Source organism: Corvus moneduloides, chromosome 10, assembly GCF_009650955.1.
Source record: "Corvus moneduloides isolate bCorMon1 chromosome 10, bCorMon1.pri, whole genome shotgun sequence".
NCBI classification, from domain to species: domain Eukaryota; kingdom Metazoa; phylum Chordata; class Aves; order Passeriformes; family Corvidae; genus Corvus; species Corvus moneduloides.
In genome coordinates this window covers 614794-625833 of record NC_045485.1, presented here as the reverse complement: position 1 = coordinate 625833, position 11040 = coordinate 614794, and the positions used below count along the sequence as shown (strand labels likewise).

The 11040-nt window shown below is 43.2% G+C and overlaps 1 protein-coding gene across 1 annotated transcript in view; it reads left to right on the top strand.

The window, feature by feature from the left end:
- GIGYF2 (GRB10 interacting GYF protein 2) overlaps positions 1–10736 on the top strand; it is a 75815-nt gene extending 65079 nt beyond the window's left edge. The window contains 13 exon segments of the mRNA XM_032119255.1: positions 2303–2461; positions 3263–3499; positions 4083–4205; positions 4814–5017; positions 5130–5242; positions 5244–5271; positions 5273–5331; positions 5625–5682; positions 5684–5783; positions 6222–6308; positions 6311–6390; positions 6739–6886; positions 8968–10736. Of these exon segments, the coding sequence (XP_031975146.1) occupies positions 2303–2461; positions 3263–3499; positions 4083–4205; positions 4814–5017; positions 5130–5242; positions 5244–5271; positions 5273–5331; positions 5625–5682; positions 5684–5783; positions 6222–6308; positions 6311–6390; positions 6739–6886; positions 8968–9035 (1464 nt within the window). The 3' untranslated portion in view covers positions 9036–10736.
- Positions 10737–11040: the final 304 nt, after the last annotated feature.

The window sequence follows — 11040 nt, the reverse complement described above, 5'->3', positions numbered from 1 at the left end:
TGTTTTAAAAGATCGCAAATAAGCTGTCTGTACAGCAAGATGTCTATGTTTGAAAACAATTATTAAGAAAGATGCTAAAAAACACTGGGAATATCTTGGAGCAGGAATCTAGGAACATGGGAACACTAAGAGCCAAAGGATTGATCGTTTCCCATACCAGTCAGTGGCAGAAAGCTGGAGCTTTGAATGGTTTTGGTCACATGCTCAAACAAAAGCAGATACAGAAGTAAATATTAAGACAACCTTTTTTATAGCTGTGAAGAGTCAGAAAAAAGGCTGTGGTTCCCAGCTTTTCATATCTTACAGGGTTTTTTGTCCTCGTGTCAGTACAACTGTTCATCTTTAGTTCTGTAGGGGAGAGAAGTCTTTTATTGCTGTCATTCAACAGTGTCTCTCCTGGCGAGCCTGAGCAAGAAGGAGATCCATGCAGCTTTCTTAATGGCAATTCTAGCCTCGTTTCCCAAGGGGAGAGTAGGGCAGAGATGTCACTGAAGTGCTGTCCCACAGGAGGACTCGGTGACTCTGCTCATCTCTCCCAGGTACTGTGTCAGTGAGAGCTCCCAGCCTGGCTGGCAGTAAGGACTCCTGAGCTGAGATCCTGCTCTGTGGTCTCCAGGCAAACAAGAGACTGGCACCTCTGGCCTACTCAGTAGCCTTTTCAATAAAAGACATAGCAAGCAGAAATTTTTCAGCACTTGTACTGGGGACACTTGGTTACTGTGACTTGACTGCATGTGTCCAGTTAATATAGTTACAGACCCAAATTTCAAAAATGGTTCAGGTGGTATGTGTTACACTTAAAGCTGATTTGATTAATGAGAAAATGAATCACAGACTATTGTTCTATGTCCAGCTAGTGGAAGAAAACCACTTACTGCACTTACATCTAGCACCAAACCACTTAAGTGATATTCAGGAGTATGAGTGAATTGTTGGCTTGCAGCCAGCAGCTGTTCAGTGCCATGGGATTGCTTATAAAAGATTTTTCTGTCTACTGACAGTTTTGTTGCAGGCATCTGAAGTTCATTGTCAGAGAAAAACCCAGTGCAGTTGTTTAGGGAACCCCAGTGCAGTTTATCTGGGCTGTGTATACCTGAAGCTTTGGTGTCAGATTGAATACAAGGGTCTTAGTTTTCACAATTAACTTCCTTGATTTACCAGAGTTTACATCCATGCTGCACAATTAGTCCCCCGTCATCCTGTGATTAATGTATTGCTTATAAAAAACTTGTAGGAGTATGATTGCGGTACTGGTCATTTCTAAAGGAAAATATAAAATTATAAAAGCCTAAAAAAGTTCTTGTCCAAAAATCAAGATCTTCAGGTTGAGCTTGTAGGTAAGTCAGAAAGAGACAACAGAATGGGGCGAAAAGTAGGGTGGCCTTAACTCAGTTGCTGGACATCAGAGGTCAGAAAAGGCTGCAAGAACTAAGGCTTTCTTATGCAAGGGAAAGTCAGAACTGGTGGAAGAGGTCCTCAGGTGGGATCCCATTTAACAATACACAGGAAGCTGCTTGTCCCCGTTCTTCAAAAAAACCCAAGTAGCAGAATGGAAAAACGTCTGTTCATGTTGATAGGAAAGGGTGCTGATGTTTAATTTTTGAGTTAAGCAAATAATTTTACTACTTGGAAAACAAAACATAATTTATTGGAAACTATTTAAATAATTTACTGATAGCCCAAAATCAAAGCCCTTAAGAGATCTGTTGTTACTTGTAGTATTTAAATAATATAGGGAGATCCCAGTCAAAGCCCTTGAGACTTCAAAAGTAACACTGTCCTTAAGTGCATTGGGCTGCTGCAGCTTCTTTCTGGTGTCTGGAGATGTGGTTTTGAGTTGTGTAGTGCTCTTGAACAGTCAGTGTTCAGAAACTCCTGTAAGTAGGAAAAGCTTCCAACTTATAGCTGACAGCCCCCCAAGAAAGGAATTCATGATACCCACACATTAAAATATTTATAGATCTAATGTTCAAGTACTGCTAGTGCTGCATAGTGGAAAAAGGAGTCTCACCCTTTGTTGTCATTCTCGACACCATTCTTCTTAAAACCAAAGATAGGCAATTATTTCTTCTGTTTATTTTTTCACTAAAATAATTTATGTAGGAGATGCACATTGCATCAAAAATATTTGTTAACATGTGGGTTTGTTGTGCTTAATGCAATGTTTTGGTAGAGCTTAGTTTGGAGCTAGGGAGCTTTTCTTGAGGCTACTCATTTGGCCAGACAGTGCTGTAATCTGTGTTCTGATGTGGTTTGTTGATAAAATGGCATTTATAGGCTGACATTTTGTTCCCAACTCTAGGAAGAGGCCCTGAGGCGACAACGAGAGCAGGAAATTGCACTAAGGCGGCAGCGGGAGGAAGAGGAGAGGCAACAACAGGAGGAAGCACTTAGGAGATTGGAGGAGAGAAGAAGAGAGGAGGAGGAAAGACGCCAGCGAGAGGAGTTAATTCGTAAACAGGTGAAAAATGGCAAAAGGGACCTCCTGTGTTTAGTTATGGAGGCTGCCACAACAAACAGGCTTTGAAACTTGCACCAGTGCTTGAGAGACCATCAGTTTCAGTCAAGGAAGGCAGAGCTTGTAGATAGTATCACGTGAGTGAAAAGGTTGTTTACTTGTATCCTGACTTCAGACAAAACATTCAGAATCCAATATGCCTTAGGTAAAGAGATTTGGGTGGAGTGAGTGGTCTCCCTGCACGTTTGAGCCTTAGGAATGGCTTTGCAGGCGTGGTATTTGTACTCCTTTCTGAGGCAGAGTACAGTACCAGAACAAGAGTTCATTTTGAATTAGCACTCTCTGGGCCTTTACTTTGTTATCTTCAGTGTCATCTGAGATGATCAGTTTTGGCAGTCTTCCTGTGCAATGCCACCTTTGTCACCTGTCTCTTCTATCCTGTTACTTCTGCCAAGTTTTATTCCTCTGAAAGTGTGGCAGTACTGTAAGTAGTATAAGCAGGCAGAAGCTCAGACTGAAAGGTGTGTATCTACTAGAAGGAAAGTAGTAAGAAATTAGCTGGTATGAATTAAGGAGATGTCATTCCCTTCCAGGTTCCTTGGTGGAGCAATGGGAAACTTTTTTTTTAGGTAATATAGGCTGTATTACTGGGCTTTCTTGCCTGAGAAATGTAAAGTTAAATGGACAACCCAAACAGCACAGTTTACAGATAACAGATGTCAGAATATCAGTACCACAGAGTTAAGAGTGTTTTAAATTCTGCGAAGTCTCCTTAGACTTTATTCCTTTCTGTGTCCTGGGAAGGAAGAGGAGGCTGCCAAATGGGCACGTGAAGAGGAGGAAGCTCAGCGGCGGCTGGAGGAGAGCCGGCTGCGCATGGAGGAGGAGGCGGCCCGGCAGCGGCTGGAGGAGGAGGAGAGGAAGCGCAAGGAGCTGGAACTCCAGCGCCAGAAGGAGATCATGAGGCAGAGGCAGCAGCAGCAGGAGGCTTTGCGGCGGCTGCAGCAGCAGCAGCAACAGCAGCAACTTGCACAAATGAAGGTAACCTGCAGTTAAAATGAAGGTTGAAGGTTTCTGCAGTTTAACTTCCTCTCAGCCTAGCATGGGAAGTAAAGCCACAGCTGCGTCCAGGGTGGTCTGTAGTAGCTTGGGCAAAGCAGGGATGGATGAGCTGTCTGGAGAGGGAAAAGGGTAAAGACTTGATGTGAAAAGAAACACGAAGAGAATTAAATTGAAAACCAAAAACGTTCTGTCAGTAGAAGCACACTAGGAAGGCATCACAGATGGGCACAGATGCTTCTTCTGCCACAATGAGCAAGGGCCAGTGCAAAGTTTCTAAAGCCTGGAATTCCTAAAGTCTTTGAAATCTAAATGGACTGCTTTTTTTCAGGTAACGATGTGTTATGTTATTCTTGATACACTGTGTCAAAGACTGATGCATCAGAGGGCAATTCAAAGAATGTATTATTTCTATTTCCTACTTTTTCATACTTTTTTATACCATTTTAAACTTTAAAGGTGGCCTTTCTTTTCCCCTGGGTTTATACTGTTTTTTTCATGATTACACTCCAGCAGTGTTCTCTAAAATGTTTTGTAATTCCTGATGATGTCTGTTTTGGCCCAGCTCCCTTCATCTTCAACATGGGGTCAGCAATCAAATTCAGGAGCTTGTCAATCCCAGACCACACTGTCATTGGCAGAAATTCAAAAGTTAGAAGAAGAACGAGAACGGCAGCTCCGAGAAGAGGTAAACACTGACAGCAGTGGAGTGCAACTTGTTAGAGGGGACTCAGCTGTGGGACTGCTTAGCTGTCACTTCAGTTATTAGAAGGAATGGTGAGGATGAGGAACCCGAATAAAATTCTGTCCTTCAGGCATAGGTTCAGTAAGTACTTGTGTGAAAATTTTTATCACTTCTTAATACAAGAATCTGAAAGAAGGGAAAACTGCACGCTTTTAACCCTGGGAGTATAATATGTTCACAAAACAGTATAAAATTATTTCACATCTATATTCTGACATCTTCAAAGATACGTACGAGACCAGGGCAGTTAAAGGGAAGATGGGCTGAGGGGGGAGCAGGTGATGGTAGGAGAGAAGGTCTTCTTCCAAGAAGCTGACTGCAGACATGATTTGATAAATTTAGTTTGTGCCAGGCTAATAAACAGTTTGTATTTACTGGTTAGCTAATGTCTCCCTTTTTGGAGGAACTGTAATGGCCCAAAACAATAATAGGTCAGCCAGACTTCTCCAGAAGAAAGTGAAATCAGTTTAAAACCAGTTTCCAAGTTAGACTTTTGAACAGTGATGATCTTCTGAAGGTATTTACAAGCACTTTTGTCTTGCATGCAACAGCAAAGACGTCAGCAGCGTGAGCTAATGAAGGCCCTCCAGCAACAGCAGCAGCAACAGCAGCAAAAATTGTCAGGCTGGGGTAACGTCACCAAACCAACAGGCACCACCAAGTCCCTGCTGGAGATACAGCAGGAGGAGGCAAGGCAGATGCAGAAACAGCAACAACAGCAGCACCAGCAGCCGAACAGAGTCAGAAATACCACGGTATGTGTATTTATCTAATCAGTATGTGGAGGAAAGCAGCCATGCCAGTTCCCTCTGTCTGTTCTGCTGGGTCTGTGCTAATAACCAGCATCTCTTTGTTATGTCTCAACAGCACTCTAACCTGCACACCAGCATTGGGAATTCAGTGTGGGGCTCTCTAAACACTAATCCCAGCAACCAGTGGGCATCTGACCTAGTCAGTAGCATCTGGAGCAATGCTGATACCAAACTCAAACATGGGTTTCTGGGATGAATGCAGTGAAGGAAGTGGGACCTCGTAACTCGACCAATAAAAACAAAAGCAATGCCAGCCTCATGGTAGGAACTGGGGAGGGAGGAGCTTTTGCAGACAAAGGCTGCCACTTCCTGGTACTTATCAGTTAGAATATCTTAATGTTTTCCTTTTTTCCTGTGTTGTTCAGGATCTGTTTTGACAACAAAAATAGCTAATAGGTGACCACTCACAGTTCATTTTGTCGCCTGTTTAGAAAATTATTTGATTCTTAAAATGGTTGCGTCTTGTAAATAGTCTTGCAACACTGTTCTAATATACTGTACTGTGGGTGAGCCTGGAAACTGATAATGTAATTATATGCATTTCTTACCGCAGCAAATCTGTAGGTATTACAAGTAGACAAAACAAGAAGGTAGAAGAAGAGGAAAGAGCTGTTGAAATTGTTCCAGGGGGTTAATAAAGCCCAGGATGGATTCACTCAGTGGTGTGAACAGATGCTTCATGCACTCAACACAGCCAACAACTTAGATGGTAGAGATGGAAAGGAATGGGAGGAACAATATCTGTTCTGTTTCCTGACAAAGGAGTTCTGAGGGACTCTAATGACATCAAACCAATGTTTCAGTGCACTCAGCAAAAGGAGTTCATTAAATAGTGGCCAGAGAACCGGCTGCATCCTCTTGTTTCGTTGTCTAACTATAGCAAGTCAGTGGGATTCAAAAAAGTTTCTAAAGTCTGTCAGTTAGAGCCCTCCTGAGGATTTCTGGTAGTCATGGACGCATTACCAGGCAGATAGATGAGGATCCAGTTTCATCCTGCATTACATGATAGGGCTTTATTGCAGGGAACTGGAAAGGGCAAGCTGCTAGACGAGTAAATATTTGACACAGAAATCTGACGTTGGTATTTATTGCATGTGTGTGTTTGCTATCAACATGCCCTCCCTCATGGTCTGCCTTCTTCTTGCAGTTCCCACGTTTGTTTCTTTCCTGAAGGAAGTGGAGTCTCCCTATGAGGTCCATGACTACATCCGAGCCTACCTTGGAGATACTCCTGAGGCAAGGAGTTTGCCAAGCAGTTCCTCGAGCGCCGTGCCAAACAGAAAGCCAGTCAGCAGCGGCAACAGCAGCAACAGCAGGTAAAGGTGGCTCGCTCTCCCTGGGGACTGTGTGAGGCTGGAGAGTCAGCACCCTGCTGGATTCATCAGCAGGGGTTTACACATCCTGGCAAAGGCAGACAGTAAAGCAGCTTTCAGTTTTTACCAGTTTTAAGTTTCCTTTGTAACTTAACAGTTGAGGCCAACTGTAGATCAAAGAGTGTTTTTGCATGGATGATCTGGGAAATGCTGTGGGAAGGTGAGGTGGATACATCAGTAGCTAGAGCTGTGGCATGGATTTAGGAAGGGCTTTGGGCTCTCTAATATTTCTGTATAAATAAACCAGACTTCACTGTTGCTCTATAATCTTGTCCGTAATTTGTTCTCTAGGATTCAGTGTGGGGGATGAACCACAGTTCGCTACATTCAGTCTTTCAGACTAATCAGAGCAACAACCAGCAGTCCAACTTTGAGGCTGTGCAGAGTGGGAAGAAAAAGAAGAAACAGAAAATGGTTCGAGCAGATCCCAGCTTGTTAGGTCAGTTTTAATTTTAAAAATTAATTAATTTGGTAGTGGTGGTTTGCTTTGGGGGATGTAGAGAATTCCTGTTGACCTTAAATGGTAATATTGAATTTGAGTAGAATAGTTGGAATGTCTTTAGAATTTTTTCAGTAGTATTATTTATTTAACGATTTGAAAAATTCTGTACTAGTCTCATGGAAAACTTTTGTCAAACTTTCCCTCTTTGATACCTGGGTTATTACCTGGAAACCTCTAAGTAGTTCAGGGATGTCAGTTAAGTTGCCTTTCCTCTTTTGAGTTGATTTATGGCTATTTTACTGCTTTAATGCTGATTCATTCTTTGAAGAAAAGCATGTTTCCCTTTCTTTTATGAGGAGCAGCTTTCTGAGGCTGCCTTTGCCTTCCCACCTTTTTCCTGGAGCTAACCACCACTCTAGTCAGAAAAGACAGCAAAGGTTGAAATGGTCACAGATTTTCAGTTGGAGACCATGGAGATGATGACATCATTATCAGTCCTTTTATTTATTATGTTCTGTCTTAATTTTTATGTGAGGCTGGTATTAACCAGCCCCTGTAGCATTGATGGAAAAGTTTCTTTGAAGTAGCTTTTAAGGTACAAGGGCATGGTGGGAGTGCATGGACACTGCAGGGTGACAGGTCACTGTTGTGTTCATGTGGAATAAATGTGTCCATGTTTGTGCCCTGTGTGACAGAGAGGAAACCAGGGCACTGCACCGGGCCAGGCTTTGTTGTGCTGTTTCTGCTGAGCCCAATTGCTGTGGAACAGCCAGGTATTGTCCACCTGAAGTCACTGCTGTTTTAAGTCTCTAGCAGAGCCCTGCCTCTGGTTTTTGTCTTTCTTTTATTTTTGGTCTTACCAAAGTCAGTACTCTTCAGCTAAATCAGTGATTTCCACATTGGTGTGTATGGAACTTCTCGGTTGAATCCTGACTTACACCACCCCAAGGTGCCCATCCACTGAGTCTGATCTGGGTGCTCAGTTGAATATATTAAAAACCCAACTCATGTAATGTGAAGAAGAAATCACTAAACACAATTTAGAAGTTGCAACTGTAAGAGAAGTAGCCCATGCAGCTTTTAAAAAATGCGTACACTTGCTCTTTTACAAAATAATTTCAGATGCTTTTAGGCCACGCTACCACGAGAGGGAGCCAGAACAATTTTCCTAAACCGACTGAACAGAGCATTTCTTATCTCTCGAAGATAAGTGGAAAGCAATTGGTTGTCTAGCACAGAGCAAACCAATGTAGCACTCTCAAGACACTGACTCTCAACAACTTTGTGTTTAGTAGCCTTCTTATACTCCAGATGGGGTTGGTACAGCCTTAAAAACAGAATTTCAGTAGGAAAGCTCCATTTGATAGATTGGATTTGTTTCCTTGTTGAAAGTGTTTTTCACTCTTTCTCACACTTCTCATGTTCATCATGTCCTCAGCACATAAGGCTAAAAGGTTGGGTAGAAGTTTGGGTGCATCTTGAGCCACCTGCATGGCCCTGGGTAACTTTGTACATTTTCATGTTGTACTCCTGAGATGGAAGTTTGTACAAAAGCATGGAAATAGATGTAATTGCTACTAGATTTCATAGGTACATGCATTGAGACCTTAAAGTAAAGGGTGAAATTGCTTGCAACTCCTGAAGCGTTGGAGCATGATTCCATGTGTGGATTCCAAGTTCTCAGAATGGCCATTTCTGCCTCTCAGACCATGGTGTTGACAGCCACTTCCGAGGCCCAGTTGCCTTAAGCACGCTCCCTTTCAAGATGTTGCAGAGCCACGTTGCCACCACATGTAGATGTGCCTTGTACTGGCTCTGCAGGTGACATCTTTTAAATGGAACTTGAAAACAGTTTTCTGATCTGGTTTTAAAGACCAAGTGGTGCTTATCTAAATATACTGTTGATCATCTTTAGTTTATTAAGGAAAAAATCAGTTTGGGTGACTGCATCTGTAGCCTTACTGAATTACCCCTAGATTCATTTTCTCTTACAGGTGCTACTGCACGTAACAGATGTTTTGTACCAAGTACAGTATGCCACATCCAGATTTTTAACACCAGTCCTTCTTGGTTCACAGGGTTTTCAGTGAATGCTTCATCAGAGCGGCTCAATATGGGAGAAATAGAGACTTTGGAAGACTACTGAGCATGTGCAAATCAACTGGCTTTTCCTGCATCTGTTAACCATGGATTCTCTGTTTGGACACCGTACTCTCCACCTTGTGTTGTTCTTTGCCTCGCAGTGAATCACAGGATCAATCATCTCAGGCTGCTTCCTCTGGCCCCAGCAAACCCTTTCTGCCCAGGACTGCACAGGCGTTGTTCCTACTGTCAGCCCACTCCAGTGGACTTTGTTCAGAGTCCCGGGAGGGTGGGAGTTAGGCTTTGTTCACAACAAGGCTGAATTGGGCAGCAAGCTTTCACTGTGCTGTGATTCATTCTGCTGACATACCTGGAAAAAAAAATCAGTTGGGATTCTGCAAAGCATTGCTTCCTTCTCCTGGTTACTCTTACCACATCCAACACATGCAGTCATATGGAGAGAGAGAGAGAGAGATTGAGAGTTTGTGGTTAACAGATGTTGGTCAAAACCAAAATGCCACACAGATTACTGACTTGGCTGCTCCATCAGGGCAAGAGGTGCTCTCCTGGCCAGGAGTTGCAGTCATAAGCTACCCTTAGAACTGGCAACAGGAGAGGGGCAGTAGCGGGCACAGTTTAGCTTGGGTTGGTTTGAAGTTGCACACCCCCTGCCAGCCCTTCTCAGCACATTATTTTTGGAGGGAAAGCTCGAGTCTGTCTTCATTAGGTGGTGATGCTGAAGCTGCTGGAGTTCCTGTCGGCATTCTCCAGCCTTCGTGGACAAGTGGGGTCTTCTGCTCTGGAAAAAGGGGGGTGGCATCTCTTCTTTCAGATTGAATTTACCCCTTAAATGCTACCTTCAGAGGGTTAGGACCAGTTTATTTTGAGCTCTTTTCCTGCAAATTTGTCTCGTTTAAGAGACAGTGGGATCTTTACAGTGTGGATCTGTAGTCTCTGGAGAGGGGTGGACCCTGGCTTTCAGAGATGTGCCAGCAGCCTCAGCTGGTTGTCACTTGAAGCAGTGCTTAGGTATCAAGCAGAGATGCCCTTTTGTCATGGAGAGAGACACTGGAGGACGAAGCTTTGTGCAATGATGGCCCTGCTTATCTTCTACACCTTAAAAGTACTTCACGCACCTTCACTGGGATCCATAACCTCTAAGTGTTTATGGAATCATAACCTTCCTCTCTCACCGAAAGATTAACACCACCTTCCCTGCTCCACCTACCCACCCACCCCCCCCACACACCACAAACGACAGAGAAGGAAAACTGCCAAATGCACTTAGTTTGAACCCCCTGGTCCTATCTCCCGTCCCCAGAGGGGTGTAACCTGCGAAGGGAGATACGCTGCAGTTTTGGTGGAGTTGTATAAAGGTGTCTATTTTTCTGTCATCACTGCCTAAAGAAAACAGTTTGAGTTGCTCAAGAGCAGTTTGGCTTTGGATTTTATTTTGTTTGGGTTTATTCATTTTTTGGGGTCACCTTCCCCTCCTCCTCCTCTCTCTTCCCCCTGTCCCTAAACATGTACAGTAACTATACAGAGACTGCTGCAGACTTGTATATAGTTTTTGGATCCAATAGCATGGAGAGACTTGGAACTGTTGCAAATCTGGTCTCCCTGTCTCCTTTGCTTTGTAAATTCATAAAAGGGGGAAGAGGGGTAGTTAAAATGTTTACAAAACTTTAAACTCCCTCTGAACTTTTGCCAGTGTGGGGGGGGAAAAAGAGAGAACTTAAATAAAACCTGGTTGTATTATATCTGAGAGAAAACTTTCTGCTTGCTTTTGTGAAAGCTGAGTTTTGAGATAATTCCTGGTGCTAAAACTCACCCAAAACTCAACTTGCATCAGTTTTCGTCAAGAAACAACAAGCAAATACACAGGATGTGGAACAACAGCTGCTGCTTTATTTCTTCCCTGGTGAGGAATACTGGTTGGTTTTTCTACTTGATAATTTTGGAGTTCAAATAAACACCAGTAAGCTGAGATTGGAAATTTCTAACAAGAAAGCTTTAATTTTTCTCTGCTGTCTGTAGAGAAATGCGTGCATTCACGCTGGTGCTGTTTA